The sequence below is a fragment of the Lepisma saccharinum genome, chromosome 4 (assembly GCF_977018435.1).
Source record: "Lepisma saccharinum chromosome 4, izLepSacc3.1, whole genome shotgun sequence".
NCBI lineage: Eukaryota > Metazoa > Arthropoda > Insecta > Zygentoma > Lepismatidae > Lepisma > Lepisma saccharinum.
In genome coordinates, this window is record NC_139232.1 from 53373996 (window position 1) to 53398764 (window position 24769).

The 24769-nt window shown below is 36.6% G+C and overlaps 1 protein-coding gene across 2 annotated transcripts in view; it reads left to right on the forward strand.

Moving 5' to 3' along the window:
* The window catches only part of LOC145986469 (ras-related protein M-Ras-like), a 28552-nt gene extending 16797 nt beyond the window's left edge, over positions 1-11755 (forward strand). The window contains exons 4-6 of one of the 2 annotated variants that reach the window (XM_083120513.1): positions 4094-4256; positions 6637-6733; positions 7472-11755. In XM_083120513.1, coding sequence (XP_082976639.1) covers positions 4094-4256; positions 6637-6726 — 253 coding nt within the window. In that variant the 3' untranslated portion in view covers positions 6727-6733; positions 7472-11755. Of the gene's footprint in view, positions 1-4093; positions 4257-6636 lie in introns of both variants that reach the window. The other variant, XM_083120512.1, reaches the window with a different exon arrangement.
* Positions 11756-24769: the final 13014 nt, after the last annotated feature.

Sequence of the window (24769 nt, forward strand, 5' to 3'; positions counted from 1 at the left end):
ACAACTTGTCAGGATCTGAACCGTCCGTCGGTTGTAATACCCGTAAAAAATCAACAACGGTTGTGTATCTAATGTAATTTGTAATATAGGAATAATCGGGAGGCAACAAAAGTTCTCTGGGTGTGTGTAAGTTTGGGGTCTGTAAAAAAGGTGAAGGTTGTATATGAACCGGGGGGAAGGGAAAAGAGGTCGACCCAACCCGAGGCAAATGGCCTTGAAAGGGAAGCGACATTATATTTGTTCCTCGATGAGGAAATCCAAAAGGTGTCAAAAAATATAGCCAAAACAAAAAGGGGACTAACAATATCCAAAATACAAGGGAAGTGCAATAATGCAACATCAAGATATACTGTAAAATATTGAAAATCAATAAACAAAAGTTCTTATGTATGAATCTGTACAAAAAAAATATTTTCAAAAGAATGTCTCAAAAAAAGGGGGGGGGGGTAAATTATCGTCCGGAAAAAAAAAGGGGGGGGGCTCCAAGGTTAACAAAAAAATTGTTAAGCACCAACAATGTATGGCCACAAGGGAATGTAGTGCACAAAAAAAAGGTATAAACGGAATGATGGTATCACCAATACTACCAAAAATAGTAGTGTGAAAGGAAAAAAATTTTGTGATATTTCTAGTATATAAATTAATAAAACCTGCTCTGATACCAGGAACTTTGTAACGTGGTTGTTGCGTACGTAAGAAAGAAGTGAAAGTTATTTAAGGAAACGTGCTAAAGGTCCGGGATCAATTGACGTACGTTCGTAGAAACGAATAACAACAGACCAGTTACAAAAGTCACAAAAATGTTGAGGTTAATGGCAAGCGTTTATCACTGCCACCTCAGTCTCTATTGAGAACCAATGGGAAAAAAGGGGGTGACACGCGTCCGAAGATACGGGACCCTCCCAAAAAAAGCTAAGCAAGACAAAAGGTATGCAATATGTTCACAGAGTATCGTGGAAAATTTCACACTATACCGACCATTCAATTTAGGTACGTGTATATTCATGTACGGGAGTGTACACAGAACACCAAAAAGTGCATGCAATATTAACCAATCAATTCGTCTTTTCATTTAACGTTGGTAAATCTTTCATTCTTTGTTAGCAAGCAAGGTTCCAAGAGCAAAAACAATGAAATAGAAAATAAAGTTCATTTGAGACCTCAAGTCAACATTTATTGCGTTAATCTCGCAGCGAAGACTGATTAACGTCCCAACATGAAAACATGTACATCAAACAATATTTAACAACCTCCCATTGTAACTCGCACAAAGTTATTTCAATATAAATTCAACCGTTATTTTTCCTCCTTCACTTACTTCATAATTTCATACATCAGGTCGTTTTAGTTACGGCAACAAACAAGAATAAATTCAACCAAACCGTAGAATGATATAATATCAAACACCTTTAACAAGCTAAAATTCTCAACAACACGTTATAGCAAAAAACTCTTATTTCTTCTTGTAACAATTTATCCCCTTTTTACTTTGATGCTCCCTAGTTACTTTATTTTAATATATATTTATTGTGCCAAACAAATATTATCTCTCATTGTATTCTGACACCCCTTCATGCGACGCAATAATAAATTGCCCTAGTGTGCGCCTTGCTTAATTAATATTAAGAAGATAGAAATTCTCCTTTATTTTTTTTTTTTTGTACACGATGAACAGTGACATTGACGCGCTTGCCCAAACAATTACGTGATTAATTCCATTTGCATACTTCCAATAATTCGACGCTTACGTTCTCTTTCTTTCAATTATTCGAACTGTAGATTCAAAGTATTTGAACCAGACGCACTTCACTTTATTTGATATGTCACAAAAGAGGGATTTGACACAGTACGTACCTCAATAGTCCATCCAAAACTGTTCCATCTGACCAATCAAACTCTGCCATCTGAGCATCGAATGGGATTTGGCTTCCTTCTCGTCCGGTCGTCTTTTTCCTTCACATTGGCATGACGAAACTCCGCTTTACCCTTCAATCACAGTTTCGTAGACAGCTCCATAGAAGTAGTGACAACGTGTATCCTGTAGAATACGCCGAACAGTCTATTTTCACGTCAAACGGGACTCGGTACACGCAAATTAGATTCCTCTCAAAAAATGTAGTCCTTCCGCTACTTAACTTCAAATGCGAAATTGTGAGAACGAGTCACTTTGATTGGTAGTACGAAGTACGGAGAGATAGTCCAAAACTATTGAGTACAATTAGAATCCAAAAATGCAAGTCTCGTCCCGCGAGACACCGTTCCACACTAATCGCACGTCATGCTCCTATCTCTCTCGCTCGTTTCCTGCGAGGAAAAAAAACTGGCTGTTACGTGAAGGTCGGTCAGATCGGGACTGGTTCAGCTTACACGTTCGTAAATGCAGCACTGGGCAAAGATAGGTGGAGACACCTAGCGGCGACTGGCGCAACCAACAAACAAGCGAGACGCAAGGCGTACTACGAAGGAGAAATGTGAGGTCTTTTCTACGCGAAATATGACGTAATACTTCTTTATTACAAATCGCGCAGGAAAAAACGTCACAACTGTTACTTCAGTAGTATACCGCATGAGGCACCTAAAAGTACCACCTGAAATAGCGAAGAAACCAGAAACAGTAGCGATGTGAGGTTTGCGGGAAACAATAATATCAAATGGGGCTTGTAAATCGGAGGTATGGGGTGGGTCGAGAAATATCGACAAATGGGGCATCTGGAGCAAAGTCACACGGTATACTGGATTATATGAATACCATCAACAAGACCTTCGCCTTGAGAAAGAACACATGAGAATTTTGGAAGCATTGGAAACAACACATCTTTAAGGATTCAAATTTTTAGAGTTTAAATAAGTAGTATTTTGATTATTGTTCATACTGTTCTGTGGGCAACACATGTTTCATTTCTCCAACCTTATAAAATATGTCACTATGTGTGAACAGGAGTGTACATAGTGTTATTAAATATTTTTTTTTGCTTATAGCATTAGTCGTAGCTATGCTGAGGATTTATATTCAAATGCAGGTTTTTATTAAAATGTCATATTTCAAAATAATTGTTTTCTTATGCATTTTAACAAAAACAGAAGTAAGTAAAACCCCATTTATATTGCACATATTTTGTATATGTTTTTCAGAATCTGTCAGGATTTTTACTTCTTTTAGCCATTTTTTTTTCGTATTCGAAATCTGTTTGTATAACTATTCAAAGATGAGACCTCAAACAACCTGTAAGAGTCAAAAACTATGTGGATGAAATCTAGGAATGGAGTTACCTTTACTCTACAGAAGGAGTCAATGAGGAATTTGTCTTGCTGGATGACTATATACTACTGGAACCTTGAACTTTAGGGATAATCTTTTTGTTCATCATTTCTGTTATTTAGTCACATGAAAGTGGACCGACTGCAAGTAATGATTTCAGGGGAAAAAGTAATATTCAGGCAGAAGAGGGAAGGGGATGAGTGCGTTTACACATAGATATGCATTTTACATGTAAAATTTGAGGTATAATTCCACTTATAAATATTTGGGGGATTGATAGAAAGAGATGAATGGCAGACTAGTCCTGATGTTCATTTCTGGTGTTCTCACTGTTTATGGATATTGAGAAAAGTTTCATGTTATCGATCAAAAGGTCGTATTTTGTAATGTTTGTTAGGAGATGAGAATACTTATTTACTGCATTTTCCAGCTGAAGTCTATGTATGTATCCAATATGAAATTCACTCCTAATGGAGATCTTTCAGAGACTAGTGTGTTCATATAAATGTTAGAGATTGACTGTGCCAATATGATTTGCTATAAGAGTAGTTTTGGAGTAACATGTTCAGTAAAAATTAATAACTTGATGTACTGGTTCTTGTTTGTGTAGCAGTTTTACTTTTTCTGTGTTCTGCAGAACTGTTTCCATTATTGCTGTTCACATTCATTTTTAGTGAGTGCATGCTTATTTGGCTTTTTTTAATGCATATAAATCCTCAGCCTAGTAACATGATATTAACAGGAAGCGTATTAATATAAATCAGTTTAAACAAATCCACGTGATGAATGTCAGATGGTTATTTTCATCAGAGCAATTTTACTTTTACTTTCCAGGGACACCTATCCTATGCTTCTTGTTGCAAACAAGGTAGATCTTGTCCACCTGAGGAAAGTGACTGAAGAGCAAGGCCTCGAACTGTCCCATAGACTGGGGATACCATACATTGAAACCAGTGCCAAAGACCCACCTCTGAATGTGGATGGTGCATTTCATGAGGTAAATTCACCGATTTTTTAAAAACAAAATGTATAAATATTTAAAAAAGAAAGGTACTTTATCTCAAAACCTGGACAACTGAGTGTCTATTACGCTGAGATGATGTATTAGTGTGGTATCAGTTTGAGACAATGTTAGTTGGTATATTTTGTCATTTGTGGGATTCACAAAATGGCCATATGATATTTTTACTGAGTCTGGTGATCGTGGAAATTATGCACAATTCACCATTCCCTTTATTTTGCACTAGCATTGTGTTAAAACTGGATTTTATGATTATATGGCAAGTATTTTAATATTCTTTTGTAATTCTTGAATATTTTGTAACAAAACTCTGGTAAATTGATCCCCCTCCCACTGATACTAATAAATATTTTGAACAACTTTTACAATTTTCATGCATTGTAGCAATTGATAAAGAGTATTCACATTGTTATAGGTTCAAAGTGGTATCGACTCAGTCATAGTTTGTATGAATAACTTGCTGATTCATGATGTATGTGTATATGATTCATATATCACCATGTTTTTTATTTCCACAATTACACTAGTTTGTTACATACTTTTCAAAGTATGTAAAGTGTTTTTCAAAGGCAAAACCTCATTAATTTGCCTCTTAAATTTTCACCCGACAGGTTCATTGGTCTCAGATTTAAATGTTAGCCACTTTCTACAATACTTCACGTATACTTAGTAGAAATTGCTTGTTGACGTCAAATTTTGCATTTATTGAATAGACTGTATTTCGCAATCATATTTGTGTGTGGTATACCAGCCTCTATACTTATATTCGGAAATGGAAAGTGATTATGCCAAATTGTCTCAGTTCTTTTTCCCTATTGTAACACACAAGACAGCTGCGAGAATGTCCCCAGTTCTGCAGCCTTAGGGGTGTTCTAGTAGATTCTCTTCCTCTGGTATTGCAGGTGTAAACAGACACCTCTAGGAAGTGTGAGAAATAAAAGAATAGCACAAAGTGCCATGCAATTTTTGTATGTATACATGTCCAAGGATAGAAAATAAAAGGCTATCATGAAGTACTGTCTCATGAGGCCGGGTAAAGTAGAGGGAGCACCATATGTGGACAGTATTAAGAAGAGAGATGTAAATGGCAACCTCTGTATGCTTGTTCTTAGACATATCAAGGAAACCGCGCTAGACCAGTTAACATTGCATGCCAGAGCTATTTGCGCTACTCGCCAATAAGAACAAATTTGAGTTTTAGCAAATTAAAAGGACAAGTGTGTTGACTTTGTTCTTACAAACTGAAATTTGCTATACCTTTGATAAAAAACACTCAGCACAGATATAGGTAACACACTGCCGGTCCCCGTGGCGGAGTGGTTAGTACAATGCCAGGGGTCCCAGGTTCGAATCCTGACCTGGTTATGGATGTTCGGGAGTGTCCATTCATCAATTTCATTATATCATCACTCATCCCCATCTTTGCAAATTAGCCAAAAGTGGCACAAAAAGTGAAGTAAAACAAAGCCAATCAATCAACACACTGGCTGTAGGTTCAGACAACAAAGCCTTGGTATCCTGCAAGAATGTTTGAGCCATTACTCCATGATGGAGTGGCTAGTGTACTGTGCTCTGAAGTCAAGAGTCATAGGTTTGAATCATGAACATATGTAATTGGATTATCCGACTTTGTTCTCTAGCAAAATTCCTTGTTAACTTGCTCACTTACTTTCTTAGTTAGCTGTTACCTCTTACCTGGCTGCACAATAAATTGCTCATACATTGTAAGTGAATACATTATGTGTAGTCGTTTTGAAACTTCTGTGTGAAAACACGAAAAACAGAGAGGGGGAAATAAAACTGGGAAACATGTTGAAACTATGTCTTCATTGTTCTTGTATTATACAATACATAATGGAAAAGAACTCCTGCACCGTGGCCCTGAGGTGTAAGGTGTCAGGTTTTGAGCTCAGGCTACAGGATGCATGCAGGTTTGAGTCTCCTGGGACTTCTCTTGAGATTTCTGCCAGCATATGGGAAATCATGAATTAAGCACCCACTATCGTGAGGAAATTGAGGAGCTATGAATGAGTAGTGTACCTGGTCACTACAAACGACTGGGGGTTTGTGTGTTGACCACATGTCACCTCGTAGCTGGTTGGATAATCGCACACCCCTTCTGATGCAAGTGGGAGTGAGGCCAGCAGTCGGTAGGTAGGCCCGGGCTCTCATGGGCTGTTGCGCCAGCCAAAACTGGCAGAAAAGTGATGCTAAATAACTAAAATCAAATCAAATGTATCAATATCGTAAGATTTTCATATCGGTACATTTATAGAATCGATGTATATATTGAAAAATCATTACCATAAATTGTATTTTACACGTACTGAAATTTGATGGTTTTTTTTTTTTGCAGGTTGTACGCATAATCAGGAACCAACCTCCAATGGAGAATGAGAAAGGGCGAGGAAAAAGGAGAAAATTCTTCAAGTGTCTACTTTTCTAAATCAGCAGTAAATGCTCATTTTCTATTGCTTTTCTTTATACATTGATATGCAGATTCAGCATGGTATTGTATCATTTGTGCGTTTGAAGCACAGAAATAAGTATTCCCTTACAGGGTCTCTGTAAATTTATACTTTTTATGTAACTGTCTACATATACATATAATATAAGGTTTCACTGTGCAGAAACGTGAGATGTCCAGCCTTTAGCATTGTGAATTAGAAGTATTTGAATGGTGAGCTCTTTTTATAACTATTTTTATTACTATCGTTAAACATTAAGCCAAAAGTGGTATTGGTTTTCATGCCTTATTTGCTATGAACTTAATTTAATCACTAGCAGCAGTTTGACACATCATAATTCAACACTTAGTCCTTCTATGTTTGATTTGGGTGAAGAAGTATGAAAGCATTTACTGTTAAAAATGTGACAATAATTATGTATGCCTATCATAGGCAGTAATGGTTAGTATTTCTCAGAGGAGAAAAATGTGCTGACTGGATTTTACAAATGGCAGATTTAATATTATTTATTTTCTTATTTGATTTGCTTGTTTGAAATCATGAATTAAGCATTTTGCTGTGAAGTCAGTAGAATGACCATGTTTAAGGGTATTTTTATGATACAAATCAACACTTTTTGCACAAAGCAAATGACTTACCAGAATTGCATGATAATTTTTCTAATGTACTGTGTGCATTCCGATGTACAAAACTCTTATAGTATTCTCTTTTCTGTAATTTCAGATGCACTTTTGTACTGCCACATTTCAGTTCTTACTTTCTGCATTGTACTCAACTTGGATCATTTTGTGTATATTAATTTACGTTCCAGGGAACTGTCCAGAGTTGTGCAAAAAGCTTTAAATTTTGGCTGTGAATAAGGAAAAGACAGTTTAGTAAATTATAGGCATGTCTCTATTTGCGCTTCGAGAGAATATCTTCATAGTTCAGAAGTTTTATGTAAGGAATTAATGAAATTTGGTTATAAATTACAAGAGATCCTACTGCAAAAACTTTCGCTATAAAAATTTATTTTGTTCATGCTAATGTATCAGCTACTCTTGGAATATTTTCAGTCGAAAGTATTTATTTTGTATGTCTTACCTGTCCATTTCTGTATTCTATACTTTTATTTGTATGTGTATATATGCGTGTGTGTGTGTGTGGGTTTGTATGAGCTAATTCTGAAAAGTTATTTGCTTTAATTATATATCATGAAATTTTTTTTGTAGTAAACGGCATCATATTGTGAGTTGTCATTACTAGTTAACTGTTGTGATATGGAACCTTTCAAATAGATGTCAGTGCCATAGTCCACATGTTTGATAATTGCTGATAAGGGGTTCATGTTAATGACTTGCTTTTCAGACAGTATTTATTCATACCTCATTGCTGTAATGAGGGGACAGATTGATTGGTATCTGCTGATATAGACATGTCGGTAAAATTAATGATTATTTTAGTGTATCTGTAATTTAGGGCAATATTCTGCAATTTTGTTTTAATTTGTATGGATAATTTCCAGGCGCTACTTTATTAAAAAGTAAATGTCTAAACATGCAGGTTCTTTTGCATTGCAGTCATCAAGAAACACACATTTATTAAGGAGATTAGTGAACCATTCAGGTTCCTTAAGCACCATTTGAAATTGTATATCTGATCGATAGAATATCAGTTATCAGTAAATTTTATATCGGTACTTTAAAAAAAAACTCTTATCAGCTAAAATTTCATATCGGCCCATCCCTAGTAGAAAGTAATATATGTCCTATTATTTGACACTGTACACACAGGGATGAGACAGATTAATTAGTATTGGCTGAAATGAGCATATCGGTATAATTTTATCGATCCGATGTATCTATAAATAACCTACAATTTAGTACAAAATTGTGCCACTATGTTGTAATTTTTTGGGATAAAAACATAATTAACATGCCTTAATTTTGTAAAGTAAATGTCCTATTGGAATCATCTTGAGACACATTACGAAAGCGAATAAACAATTAATGTTCTTCAAGGAGCTGTTATATTATTATGTTGTATCAGTAAATTTTATATGTACTTTTATCAATCAGCAAAAATGTACATCAGTCCCCCCCCCCTCCCCATATATGTACATTGTATGGCAAAATGTATTATTACTTTTTTGAAAGTTCCATATCCCTGTATGTCAAATGATGGTAAATGGTCAGTGTATACATTCATGGTCTGTAAATATCAACAAGTTTTCAAGGATTCCTATCGTCTGTCGCCAAAGAATTCTAGCTTTACTGTGATTTCAACATTAGCCCAGTGTAATATTTTTCCTTTTTTTCCCTGCCGGATGTGTGTATGGTCAAGAATTTGTTTCATAACCCATACATTTGTGTGTTGAACCAAGAGCAAGCTTCATAATAAGGAAAGAAGTAAACTTGAAGTAGGCCAGTATTGTAAGGTTATTTTTTATTATTATGAATTCAGTTTTGTGCCTGTTGGACAGGGAGTTAAATTAGGGACATGTAAAGTGTCTGAACACTCAGCTATTTGACAGCCAGATAAATGAAAACTTGATCTGTGAGCAAGCTTTTATCTTGCTCAGATAAGAATTGAGCTACAATGTAGCGTCACTATTTGTACAAATATCTGCTGTGAAGGGAAGCATTATTGAGAACAAAGAATTTGCTGTTGACTATGACTATGAAATCCAACATTATTTCGGGAGAAACTCTCATAATAGGGTGTAGAATGTATTTTTTAACTTGTTATGAGTTTTTGTTAAAAGTCCACTTTATGCACAGAAAGGCTAATTGGGACTGGACCTACAGTTTAAAGTGTGATGCAAACCACTATGCTCCTCCACTGGGTATTGAACCCGGGACCCCTTGATTATGAGGCAACGATGATACCAGTGCACCATCGGGGAGGCCCTGTTTAACTGTTTAACGTGTTATGAATTGTGCTAATGCCATTGTTGGTGTTATAAAAATGTGAATGCATTACCTTTGATTAATGAACAAAAGGCACGGAAGTCATCGGGTCATACTTGGTGTGCCCCTGATATATATATAGCTATCTGAACTTTTTTTTTTACTGGTTGTCCAATTCCACTACTCAAATGTTATCAGTTCTTTGAAGCTAGGAGTTTGGAAACTTTACCACACAGTCTTTGAAAAGAAGGATGCAGTTGATCAACCCCCTCCCCCCCTTCCCCAGCCTCGATCTGCATGTTTGCAGAGACGATCAAAATTACAAACAAATATGCAAGGTTGCATATCATATTAGTATCAAATCCATGACGGTTTGTGGCATTGAACCTCAAAGCATTTGTATGCTGACTGTATAAGTCCCGCATTTCAGAAAGACTTAAGTGACACATAATTGTAGATTATACTTTAATGGCCTGTGCAAATGATACTGAAACATTACCGGTTTCCTATTTTAATTGAACTAATAAAATGATTTTCTGTAAAATACTATTCTTATAGCAATCACTGTTACGTAATCCTCATATATACACTGCAGTTTAATTAAATATATAGTCATATTATTTGTATGTTATGTAACAAGTTTAATAATATTATTTATGTTTGGAGTGTGTATGTTATCATATATTTACCTGTGAACAGTTGTTAAAGTGAATGCATTTACCAACATTTTTAAAATATGTAACTGTAGTGGTACAAGTTTGTGAAAAGAAAGGTTCCATATTTAAAGTGTTTATGCTGTCAGGGTACAAGGCATGACATGTTTATACACAGAGTTTTATTCAGATGAAAAATATGCAGAATACCTGTATTTCTGTTACGGTATGTCTACACCTGAAAACATTTGTCTGCAAGTGCTTCTTGATAGTTATGCCTATGTAGGTACCTGGTGACAAAATTTTCAATTTTTTTTAAACTGCCAAGAAGAAAAATAATGTTTCACATATCATACTAATTCCAACTGAAAAATTAATTATGCATTTACAATTTTTAATGCTAATTACAAACATTCTGATAGCCTGGATTGCAAAAATGTACATCTAATCCCATTTAGTCTTCTAAATTGTGCAGTAAAATCTTCAGTGATTAGTTAATTCCAATATGTGCAGCACAGGTGTGGATACAAAAAATTGCTTTATTTTTCATTTTGCATGTGCTAATTTTCTACAAATGACAAAGTCAGCGGTTGAGGACACTAGATTAAAAGAAATTCAATTTCTTAAATTACATGTTTTTATAAATGTTAAAATTTTTGTGTTTTTCATCAGTGTCGGTACCATGTATATGTCCTGTATTAAATATCCAATGCAAGACATTGTATTACTGTAAGAACCATGGTGAAAATATGTAACTTACACGTGTGTTAAGGTATTTGTTGAATTTTTGTTGTGTGTGCGTGTACATATACACAAACTTTTTTTGCAATTTATAATTCACTTAAAGTTTGAAACATGAAATTATTTGTGACCTATAACTGTCAAATGAATTAACTTGTGTAATAACGAGAGCTAGGAATATTAAGAGCAAAGCAAGGAAACTTAATATTAAGATGTGAAAAAGAAGGTTCTTACAATTTGGGAATTATTTTATAAAATAGAGCTTTCTTTTTCATAACTGTGCTAAAAATAAGTATCAACATTAACTTCAAGGGCAGTAAGAAATAAGAGCTTTTTCTTTTAGAAATTGCATGTTGTATTGTACAAAATAAAATGCATTTTTAAAGTATCTAGTTTTGATCAATACAATCATAATGAAACAAAGTGCAATTTTCATTTTCTGCTTTTAATTTGAACAAGGGAGATCACGAAAGTGTTTACCATTAGTCGTTTCACTGATTTTCTAGTCACATCTAGCTGCATTAATTTTTAATAGAACTTTGCGCTACTATCTCTTGTGATTTACTTGTTGCCAGTTATAACAAAAATATTTAATGGAGAAAAGTAACTGCCAAAAAAATTTATTATACTTTAAGTAACATCACAAATGATAGTGTTTGTCATATAACTTTGGTATGTTGTTTAGTGTAGAACTTTTATATAAATAAACAAATAAATTTTTTATGAATATATAATTGGTAATTTCCTTCCATTATATTCCTGCATGGAATGTGTGATGATTTTTATGTTTGGATGAAATTATGAAAACAAATGTCACATAATTAAAAGTAAACACTATGAAGCATGAGGCTGGAGGAAAGGTAATGTAGTGGAACCTCATTTTAAGTTTTTCATGGGACCAAACTGAAAAAAAAATTGAAAAGTGGGAAAATGTAAAATCGAGGAAAACTTGACGACATTTTGCTATGTTGAGACCATCAAGAATGAATGTATAATGTGGGAACATGTAAACTCTGGATTCCACTGTACTGTTCATTGCAAATGTTATTTCTAAAGCCTAGATTTTACCCTGAATGCCTATTTTGTTCTCTTGAACTGATTTATACATTTTTAGTACAAAAGTTTCTGTCAAGAGTTCAATGAGGGCTACATTTTGCCTAAAATTGCTTATTTCCACTGTTAGCAACTATTAGTGGCTAATTGTTTTAACCCTCCGTTGGTATACATGTGACTGTGGTGCTCACCCTTGGATATAATTCTAAGTTTCTCAGGTCCAGGAAATGATACCACTTTCTGGACTTGTGTAGCTGTCTTTTGTAATGTCTATAGCGAGATACCAGTTTTTAGTTGTGGCATTGTTCTTACTCTGTGCAGATGTGCCATTTTGATGACAGTACAGCTTTTGTGAATGCCATGCTCACATGTATACCAACCACTTAAACATTTTCTGCACACACATTTTATATATGTGTACACTGAATTTGTGTTGTATCACTGTTTTGATTCTTCGGTAATTATTTGATTTGATTTTTTTCACTTATTTCTGCCAGTATTTTTGTCTAGTTGAACTTGGAAACCTGTTAATTGTTACAATTGAACAAGAGGAGTTCCGACCATTGTTTGCTGAACCAAGTAATCAGAGAAGAGAAATCTTGGGTGGAGTGTTTTTACTCTCAGGGGCCAGAAGATCATGTTTTGCTGATGAGCCATTGAAAAGTGATAATGAAAGCAACACGGATCAATCTCCCTATGAAGATTAGCCTATTTTTACTTACTCTTTTTCCTCAATATAATGGGTGGGATGAAACTACAAAGTATAATGTACATCTCTTTTAACGACCAGCAATAAATTATTGAAATTATTACTAAGTTATGCAAATTAGTTAATATAAAAAGTAATTCATAATTGGGAAAAGACACACATGGTAAATTTCAAATAAAATTATAAAAATTGTACTTTTCTTGGTAATTTGTCTTTCATAATAGGTAATGAGTAGAGCCCAGATTTATAAGCGAAATGCATATTCTTTTCCAGACTTCTAATGGTAAGAAGAAAGGTTGTACTTCGTATTACATACCTTGATGACCTATTTAACTAAGGTTGAAAGTGCTTATAAATGCTTACTTCTGCAGGAAACTGTTATGCTTGCTTATTTTATGGTTTTGGTTTAAAATAGCATATTGTACCCAAATCTGCCATATTTCAATCCTATTTCAATCACACAATGGCATCGGGATGACGAGATCGATGCTTCTAAATAGCCGCACGGGAGAAACGGCATCCAAGAAAAGATACAGTACATCCATAATTATTTTTCCAAATTACCTGATGATATAACACAGTTAAAAGCTCGAAATAATGCATTGCAACATACATTTTCTCTGATTTATGAAATTTCAGTAACGTTGTCTTCAGAAACTCAGTGTTGCTAAAATTGTGTCCGACAAGGTCAGTTTGGTATTACTGAAAAATCCCGATTACAAAACACTGTGTCAAATTTATAAAAAGATTTCCGGTGAAGAAACGGACATTGAAGAGGAATTAACCGAAGACGAGCTGTGGTGTTTTTCACATGCACCTGTGATGTCATGCGATGTGGAAAGAACATTTTCACTGTACAAATCATTCTTCACTGACAGACGCAGGAGCTTCACACAATAAAATCTCAGGATGACCTTCTTTACATACTGTAACAGCTTTGAATAAGGTAATAGATCTAATAAACAAATATTTTTTTCAGATTTTCCTGTATTTGTTTATGCTTATTTTGGTGCTTTTTTTTTCATTTTTTGTGCTTATTAACTTGCTTATTTTACTGTTTGATTGTGCTTATAAATCCGGGCTCTAGTAATGAGTAATATTGCAATACAAGAATATAATTTTGTTATTATATAGTAAATAAGCTATAAATATATACTGGGTGTTTCATAAATAATTGAGGGGTTGGAACGCAAACAGTTTGTGCGTGCATGTTTTGTTAAGCTGAGAGTTCAGATCCCTGCCACTAGGCGACACTCAAATCACCCACATCCTTCCCATTACTCACAGTGTTTTGTGCGATGTTTCGGTCCCCAAGATCAGCGCACCTTACAACATGTAACTTCTTTTTGTGGGGTTTCATCAAAGACAGGATATTCATCTCACCAATGTCACGTGATATCGCAGCCCTAAGGGAGCATATCATCACAGCGATGGGCACTATCGACAGGCCCATGAAGATGCGAGTGTGGGAAGAAGTAGATTATTATCACCCGTGGTGCGCACATTGCACATTTGTAGGTGTAACAAAAAAAAAAGTTCCTCATTCATTCTGGACTGGTTTCATTAACGTAAGTTCAATAGTTTACTTGCAATAAATTTGTGTAACTCCTCAATTATTTATGAAACACCCGGTATTATGATCTCGTTCACTGCGGTGGCCGGAGCATCCAGACCACCCTGCTTTGTGGTCGAAACATGGCCCTCCTTAAACTGTTTGAACCACCGAAATGCGGTTGATTGTGGAAGGACATCTTTGCCATATGCCTGCTGCAACATTTCATATGCTTCCATGGCGGATTTCTGCACACTCGACGCAAAATTTCAAAGCAGCGTACTACTGCTCATGAACAGACTCCATTTTCCGTAAGGGGCCTTTTTTTTTTTTTTTTTTTTTTTTTTTTTTGCACAGTGTTGTCAGACGCATTGGCATATACGCTTGCAATTTTATCTTTAGATTCCACGAGACATGTTCTTCTCACGCAAATTTGTTTAACCGCAGCATATTCACTTTGTGATATAAAAAAAATCATTCTCACTCTTTTTTGACTAGCCCTCGTATTATAAACTATTTTTGATGTAATTAATGTAAAAAGGTATTTGAAAAAATTACAAAAAACAACAAAATCCAAGTGTGAGCGACATGCTCATGGTATATCAACCATGTTACTCTGGAACATGTATATCAATGAAGGGTTAAAAATGAGTGCAAGAGGTTTTAAAAACCACTGCAGTAAATCATAACATACACATATTGTGTATTCCAAATTTTGGATTGAACTTGAACCTTTTACAGGAATGGGAAATAATAATTGAAGAGAAAAAAGTTAAAAGTTGCTTAAAATGGCTGAACCTTTTACCAGACATGAATGCTAAACTTTCTCTGGATGGGGAGGTTTTTAGGTGTGTGCTTGTGAAATGTGCGAAGATATATGAAAAAATCTAGGAAGAAAAACTACTAATCATAGAAAGTTGAGTTGTTGCTTTTTTATCGAGAAGACCATATTATTGAAAGAAGTGAAATATTTTAATCATTATTCTCAACAAGCATAATTAGAAGTCAAAATGCATAAATTTTAACCAAATGTATTAATTTGGAAAGTAAATATGGTCAAACAAACAAAGGGGAGGTGTGAAAAATCTTACTTTCTGTAAAAGTCTTTGTCATTCTGGCCAAAATAATCAAACATCAACCCAGCCCTGGCCCATATCCATGGTAACGGTTCAAGTTTTTGCGTTCGATGACGTGTGACCGGCCAAGTGAATGCATCACTTCAATATGAAGTCACGTGAAATGACAGAACGGCAGTGCTGCAGTATGCAGATATTAAACACCAGAACAAGAACAATGTCTAGATGAGGATGTGTACTACAGGCTGTGAAAATGAAGAAACGATAGCCACCAACGCAGTCAAACGGTTGGGCAGGAACTTTACGTCACATACCATGAAGAAGTAATAGGATCTGAGCTGATTATGTCTTTTGCGATTAGTCCACTCAGAATTAGTTCACTTCATCAAATGATTTACTAAATCTCATCAATTTACATTGTCGAGTTCATTATTTGTGTTCTTTTTGGTTTAGGTTCAACATCTTCTCCGAAGAGAAAATTATGCTCATTTCTTTGTTTTCCTTGTCCCTGTACATCCCGGGTCAAGGAAGTCAGTAATAAGGTGTGTTATATACAGTGTACGTACAACTATAGATTGAATTGTATCTTCTCCAAATATGATGTATAAAGAAACAAACTGCCAGAGAACCAAGTGAGGTGAGTGTACATTTTTATGTTACTATTATAGTGGAACCACAAGCAAAGAAACCTGTGCAGACTCGCGACTCCTGTGCACCGTACTCCACTGTGGAGGGGAGGGGAAGAGTGGAGCATGCTCTCTTATAGTCCAAGTTGAATGGAAGAGGAGGAACAAAACTTCGTGTATATTTTGTGCTTATAACAAAACCGACAAGAAAGTTGTCGTATTAATCATTTTACACATCGGTAAGAAGACACACTCGATATTATTTTCAATTTGTCTGAAGCCACAAAATGTAAATGGTTGGAAATGCTCATTTGTGTACTCGATTTCGTGTGTTCAGTTTCTGGCATGGTTTCCTATCTGCATAGTGCAACACTAGCGCATAGATTTGGAATTCATTTCGTGGATAAATTAATCTCTTACCGTCGTTTCGTCATCACGAGTATACAACGGATTGGCCCAACCTATACTTCTAATAACCTTGCATCAACCTCTATAACAAACAGTTCCCATTCAATTTTTTAAAATTTGAAATGCCTGTGTTTTTAATTTCAAACCTCTTTCTCATCTATCTATATACGGTGGAAACTTGATTTTACGTAATCATTTAGGAAGGTTATGAAACAAATTCTTAACCTTTTCTGTTTTCAAAACTTAATAAATATTGTGTAAACATGTATAATGCTATTTCTTTGCTATTTAAAAATTATACTATATGCAATATTCTACCTACATAAAAAAGTAATAAATTTTGGGAGGAGATATTTGAAGGAGTTTTTTTTTTATTATTCATAACATTAGAAGTTCATGCCTATTATATGCCTTCTTTTTGTTTAAGAAGATGTGTGTATTAACTCACTCTGTCATTTTTTAACGCTTAGAAATCCAGACTAGTTATTTCCCACTTCATTTCATGTTACTTTTGGCTAATCATGAGAATTATTGCCTTTTACGCATGTAACACCAAGTAATTTATTTTTAATATGAGTATTACTGATTTACAATTTCATAAAGGGGACAACAACATTGGAGAACACTTTGCAACATTAGCATTGTAAGAATGTTAAAAACGTTGTTAGTAAGAAATGAAAATAAATAGTATCCCATTGCTGTTTTACAAATTAAAGACCTGTTAAAAAGATTATATTAGAGATATAACAGCTTGTTAGCAAACATTGTTATGCACCTAGCTGAAAAAGATATTCTTCACTCACCAGAACTCCGATACATACGATATGGCAGATGACACCTTGGTCGTTTACAAAAGGGAAGAGGAAATAGATCTACTCATGGAAAAACTAGCAACATTCACCCCAGGTTGAAATTTACAATAGAACGGGAAAACCAAGGCATCATTAACTTCCTAGATCTAACCATCAAAAGGAGGGGCAACAAATACACCACCTCTGTCTATAGAAAACCAGGGGCAGGGAACCAGTATATCCACTCCCTTTCCAACCACCCACCCCAACATAAAGCAAATGTATGGCTTAACTTCTACAGAAGAGTTTTCTCGCACTGTTCAAGTGAAGATGATTTGAAGGAAGAAGTTACCATAGTGACGGACATAGGACTTCAAAATGGATACACAGTACACACGAAATCGAATGAAACACCCCCCCCCTTACGGTTATGCAACCTGGAATTTTATATCATCTAGTTTCGCCTGGTAGAGTAGTTCCCGAGAGGAGCAGTGTTTCCAAACCTATAACTGTAGTGTTTCCAACCCCATATTGGTTGGTTGTTGATTTGGTGTTTTAAGTCCACAATGCACAGTATGACTAATCGGGACTGGACCTACAGTTTAAAGTGGGATCCGAACCACTTTGTGCCTCTACCGGGACCCCTTGATTACAAGGTGACGACGCTACCACTGCGCCATCCAAGCCTGTATTGCTTTGTAGAAGACGAAACCTTCACGTAAACTTCTTCATTCGTGATTTACATTTGGTTTACAGACTCACATTACAGGACACTCTTTTCCTGTATTGCATGTTTTCTGGAGCATTTATTTTTCCTTCTGTGGAGAAAATTCTGTTATTATTTTACATCTTATTTTTCGCAGCTTCTCTACCATTTATTGGCTAATCGCAACAATGAGGATGAATGATGACTCGATGAAATTGATAAAAGGACAGTCATAAAGGAACCATGGGGAGCTAGATTCATATTTTTATTATTACTAATATCTTTCTCTTTTTTTACTTTACTTTTGGCTAGTCGCAACGATGAGGATTAGTGTATGATAAAATTCATGAAGGAACACTCATAAACAATCATACCCAGGCCGGGACTCGAACCTGGGAATTTCGGCAGCGAGATCAAAATCCGATGGCTTACCACGCTCGGGCACAGCGGCGGCCAATTATTATTAGTGATATTGTCTCAAGTAGTGTATTTTTCCACCATATTCTTTCACACAATCATGAAACGGATGAAAATTAAAATGTTAAAATACCTGCCTACGTTGTTTTTTTTAGCTTGCAATATAGAGCCCTATTGCACGAAGCCAAATTGTGGGAATACGAAACAGAACCAAGTTAACATATCTTGACTGTGGAAAGTGTTAATACAAAATCTAGAAAAGAGCCATTTAACAGTTGCCTGATTGCTTTTCCATTTGTTGTATGGGAAGAATTGTCTGAAATGTGTGTGTAGTGGCAGGCAAAAGAGAATACAAAGATCGAATAGAGAGGCAACACTGTCATTGTTCTGCACTGCACAGACCACGCATCTCGTCGAGTGGGCGGGGCACTGTGGGTGCGAGCGAGCTGCTGTTGCTTCTGCAAAAAGAACACTCACAAACAACTGAATGACGCTCCGCTTAAAATCTACTCAATCGAGAAAGGATTTGTTGAGGAAGTGAATTGAAATATAAAACGCCAGAATTTGATCTAAGCCTATAATGGTTACTAGCAATAAGAGCTGATCAATTTTTACATGTGGAATTCCGTAATGAAAGAGGCAACAGGCCGCACTCCACACCTTTAGCCTGGTAACACTAATAAATCATCTCATTATATGCGATCGGTTATGCTGATAGTCATGTTTAATATATTACCTTCAAACATAAACAATATCATGGACTCACTCAGAGGCAGAATTCAATTTTACGCTTTACTTTCCTGAAGATATTGTAGCAATATAATCATTCCGCTCTATTTTCGTATTCTCAATTGAACTCGCACTATTTTTTCCAGAAGTTGAGCTCCCCCTCCCTTCTCCCACCTTAAAAATTCTTGGGTGAGAGGCTACAAACTATACTAAAACTGAATTACAGACAATACTTTACGACTCAAAGTGACGTGACCTAGAACGTAGTGAAAAATCACTGGTGCAAAATTCAATGTAATGATGATAAAATGAAGGTAGGAAAATGGATGTGCTACAAAGTTTTACATACATACACACAGTTAGCTCCGTGTAGAAGATATTTCTTCACATTTTTCTCACCTTGTCTTCCTTGAACTGTAAAGCCATGAACGCGTTAACCCGCTATAATCACGGAGTCCCAGGTTCGATTCCTGGTGAAGACACAACTCCCTAGTGGTTCGGATCCAACTTTCAACTGTAGGTCCCACTTCGGGTAGCCTTTTAGAGCATGAAATGGAATTAAAACAAAATTGGAACACGGTAACCCATCACAACACACGCGCAGAGAGCGTTGAACTTAATGACTGACAACTACATCGAACTTTCAGCGAAGCTGGAATAAGGTCTATTTGCCATGCCAAATAGTGTGAATTTTCAGTCTCGTGGTGCCTTCTATACGAAGTGCACGCAAGTTATCTAAAAAAATTCAAATGTGAGGGTGAGTCGAGCTATGTTTCATTCAATAAGACTCTTCACTTCAAACATATTTTGCTCTATAGCTGTCGATTTCGAATGGGCATCTAAGACTGGTTGCTTAGCGGACAGGATTTGGAAAAAATCACGGACTGTCATAGTTCCAATCACACTACAGACATAGCAAAAATTGTTCGCCTGAAGATGAGAGAAGATGTGATCTCTTGATATGTCTCGAAATATATAGATAGAATATATAGTCAATCAATAAGAAAATCAATGGATAATGTCCAATTAAGTCGAAACGCTGTTTGAACCGGTGCTCATTCACAGAGCAGAAGAGTTATTTTGACAAAATCCTGTTTCCCTGCTGGCTGCTTCGGGGAGAAGGGCTTTGTAAAGTTGCCGCTTCTTGCCACGAGTTCCTTCGTAGGTAAACGCGGCAACAGAGGATCACTGCCATAAAGGTGGTTCCCGCGCCGGCTGAAAGAACGACGGGAAATTAAAGAACCATTGTCACTAACTTCAGACAGACATCTAATCATTTCCTTAGGTTTTGAAGCTGATCCGAATGGACAACAAATACCAAAAAACGACATGAATTAAATGATCGATTGGTCCGTCCTTCTGTTGATGGATGGCAATCCATATTAACAATAATAATCGTAAGCTTATCATTAAAGAGTCAACAATCAAAGCTAATACGCATCTATTGATCAGAAATTACTAGTGTTAAAGTTGTTTTTGTACCTTTTGTTATTTTAAGCCGCTCTTCTGCCACTTTCGGCTAATGAGGATGAGTGACGATTAGATTAAATTGACACCATGATACCAATACTGAAGCCGTGACTCGAACCCGGAAATTTTGTGGTATCGAAGTGGACCATTTAACGTGCTTGGCCACCAAAGAGAACCTTCTCTGCGGCCAAGTGCGGTTAGTGATGGTCTAACGATCCAGACACCGAATGTTCCGGGTTCGAGTCCCGCCCGGACGTTTGTCAGTTTCTTAATCGTCAGAAATCCCTTCACAATCTAAGACATAACACTTTATCAAAACTTCATTCCACTCCCCTCCACCTTCCCAACAAAATTTTCATGCCAATTTTAGACTTCCTGTTGATATTTCTCCCTTCAAAAAAAGCAATCTAAGACGTAATAGTAATACACAAGAGTTGGGATTTCCTGCCCCCCAAAATAATTATCAATCCCGCTACCTGAAAATACCACTAACTTCATTAATCACCCACCATAATTACCCTATCAATGTAAGGTCTAATATGTAAGAGTTGGATATTGCCCCCCTTCCCCCCACCAATATTACTTATAACCCGTAACAATTCCCCTGACAATCTACAAATTACTATTTGTATAACAGCAATGGCTAATTGATAATGTAATTAAACTTGTTCCCTGTTTACTCAGTCAAATTTTCATCACAGTCTGCGCCATAATGCCCCTCCCCCTGGTCACCCCTGATTTAGAACTGTGACAACGTGATAGGTGAAATGTAACTAACAGTTAAGTGTTAGGAATGGGTGCATGTGTGCTGCGCATTTGAATTTCATGTGAATCATATCTGTCAATAATGTGAATATTAATATTATAGAATATAATATAATGGTGCAGGTGTGTGAAAAAGTAACCATGAGCACCAAGGTATCAATAAGAAAGAATTGGAAACATAAGTTGCATATGGAGATGTGTGTAATTAGTTTTGTTTTGGGATGTAACAAAGAACATCGGTTAAACCGTGCGGGGTTTCAATACTGTGTCCACCCGCCGTTGGATTCAAGCACTGCATCTAGTCGACGAGGCAAGGATTTCACGAGCAGATGTTTGGTCTTCTCCTTAAACTCTCCGAAACATCAAACACGTGAGCCAGTAGAGCTTTCATTGTTCTCAGCTGTCTAGGTTCCCACTCTCTCACCATCAACGCCCATTCCTTGGTTCCCTTCTTCCTCGTAACACCGAATCCAACGCCTGATGCATGACTCGTCCACACAAAGGGTCGCAGCAATCTGTAGTGCAGCAGATCCGCCGCACAAGAACATGCGGGACTATCTTCTCTCTTGTAAATTCGGAAGTGTAAGGCATGATGAAATTATATTGTGAAGGAACATTCGGACCGAAGGGACATGCTGCACGTGGCACATGCCTCTTGAAAACACTTTATCATTGGTGCATGTAGTTTCACGCCCATCCGCTGCAGAAAGTTTCATTTTATTGGTTCCGTTGCAAGTGACATGCTCAAGGATGCGAGTAAAACTGCTGCAGGATCTCGAACGAAGCACTCACCGGGGCTCGAATTAAAGCCAAAGCGTGGTAGCAAAAGGCAACCGTGAAGTTACTGCATCTGAGACTTGCGTCAAGCAGGGCCTGCGTGGTGTGTGCAAAGAAACTCACGCCTGCTTTAGGAAATAAGGATAGTATTGAATCAATGCAATATAAAAGAGTATATACCGTAAAATATACATTATTATTGACTCGTGCATTCCCTGAAAAAATGCATTGTTTTCTCTCACATTTCTGCCCGCAATGAATATAAATGTATAATCTATTAAATTAAGCAGGTGCATGCAGATTTAAAAATATTGATAAGATGATTCAATTGAATTGTTGTTTTTTAAGTCCACTTTGTGCACAGAAAGGCTAATTGGGAGTACAGTTTATAGTGGGTTCCAAACCACTATATGCCCCACATGGTATCGAACCCGGGACCCCTTGATTAAAAGGTGACGACTCTACGACTGCGCCATCGGGTAGGCCCTAGTCCTCTTACAGAGATAATTCGTTCGGAGCTATAGAAATGCCCTATTAAAACAATTGGGGAATAATATTTTCAATGTGGATATTCTTCGGAAAATATGTATCTAACAACAGTTTACCTAAATAGTGGGGACGTGGGGTGAGAGATAGGGACGGAGTTGAAAGAGAGAGAGAGAGAGAGGGAAAGCACACAATTTTCTGTTCAGTGCGAACCTTTGGGATTGCTTTTACCTAGCGCGCCAAAAACACAATACATACAACCCAAACCTTCAATGGCGAAATTGTGAGTCGATCACTCAACTGGAATAAAAAGTACGGATTTAAATCTAGGAGGCCAGAAGATAGTTATTGCGCTACCATGTGTCAAAAAAATCCACTTTGCCCGCGAGAATTGTCATGCCTGAGTGACATGTAGTTTACGTTACTTGTGAGAGTTGCTTCAATTCCATTGCCTGCCAAGAATAATGATAGCGCTGAAAGCATAAAATACAGAAATGTGCATGTTTGGCGAGCTATGAGAAAAGCAGATCCTTGTGTTTTCTTTTCAAAATTTACTAATTTTATGTCAACTTTTACATATAGCCAATGGTGACAGAGGATGAATGATGCTTCAGGGAAATTGATGAAGATTGAAGAAACAACGAAAAGGAAAAACTCATTATCAGAGGCTAGGACCCAAGAACCCTGGCTACGCAGCATGTTATGATATTTAAGAATATCACGGATTGCTGCTAAATCCTTTCCTAGATATTTGTAATGAATGAACCCCTGCCCCCGCTACAAGAAAAAGAAAGACTACAGGATGTGAAACATTCACAATGTAATTGCATTGCTTTACATCGCTCTTGGCTGTATTCCAAATGTAGTAAGAGATCAGCGATAAGTTGGATTTTTTTTTTTTTTTTTTTGTGCCAAGGTATAAGTGTATTTGAGCGCAAGGGCTACCTATTTCATCATTTATAAAGAGTTAACTTCCTCGTTACACTAGCACCCGGCACAAATGCATCAATTTCTATTTCGGTTATTTTACATCACTCTTCTGCCTCTTGAGTTAATCGCGATAATACGGATGAATTATCAATTTATAAAATTGTGACGGGACAAACTCAGTGATACATTCATGCCTGACCAGAGTTTGAATCTGGAACATATGACCTCGCTTCGCTAGAAAGGCTGGCAGAAATGTATCGGAAAAGTGGAGGAGCACCAAGAACCGGTTTCACCCAGCACAGACGATGAAATCATTTACAGCGACTCGCTGTGGCAGTGTTGCTCGTCACCCCCTCCCCCTCGCTCGCAGATAGCCTAGCCTTCTCAGCACCCCACCTGCTGATGGAAGAGTGGAATCACAAACAAAACAACCTGCGCAGACCCACGACTCCTGTGCACCATACTCCCGCGAGGAGGGGCGGGGGAGAGTGGATCATGCTTCCTTATGGCCCGAGCTGAAGGGAAGAAGGGAGATCTGCACGGGTACTTTTCGTCCCAAGGATTTTTTCGTTGTGGTCGATCTATACTTTTCGTTTCAGGCATATTCCGACTGGAAGGTTTCTGGCACCCCTCCACCCCCCCCCCCCTTCCCACCATGGTTAATAAATGAGACCCTTGCACTTTCAAAACCCTTATCGCAAGAAAAAGCTGGCATCAATTTTACACCACCATACAATAAGATTTACATAAGAAAAAACATTTCCTAACATATTTTCTTGATTCGGACTAAGGGCAAATTAAAAATAGTCAAAGAATTAAATTACTGAAAATATGGAAAAGCACGATAGCGAAATCTGTAATGAGTGCGAAGGGAAAATCGAGAAAAGGAAAAAAAAAGTATAAAAGTATTCGAATAACCAGATTAAGAGACAAAGTTATCACGGCTCGAACAATGCAAATGAAAAAAAAACGGTAATACGAATTGAAATATACGACAATCGGAAGTAGGATGAAGGAAGCAAATTTTAATAAACGTGGAAAGAAAACATAATGAAAAGAGCGCTGGTTTGATTCGCGACGGAAGCTCATATTTGTTGTTCGAATCCCACTCTACACTGTATGTCCAGATGCATTTACACTTAAAATAAACTTCGTGGAACTTTTTCCAAATTAGATGTCGCCAAAAATTTAAAAACAAAAAGAATAACTCTGAAGGAAAAATGCCGAAAGCATTATTGCAAAAT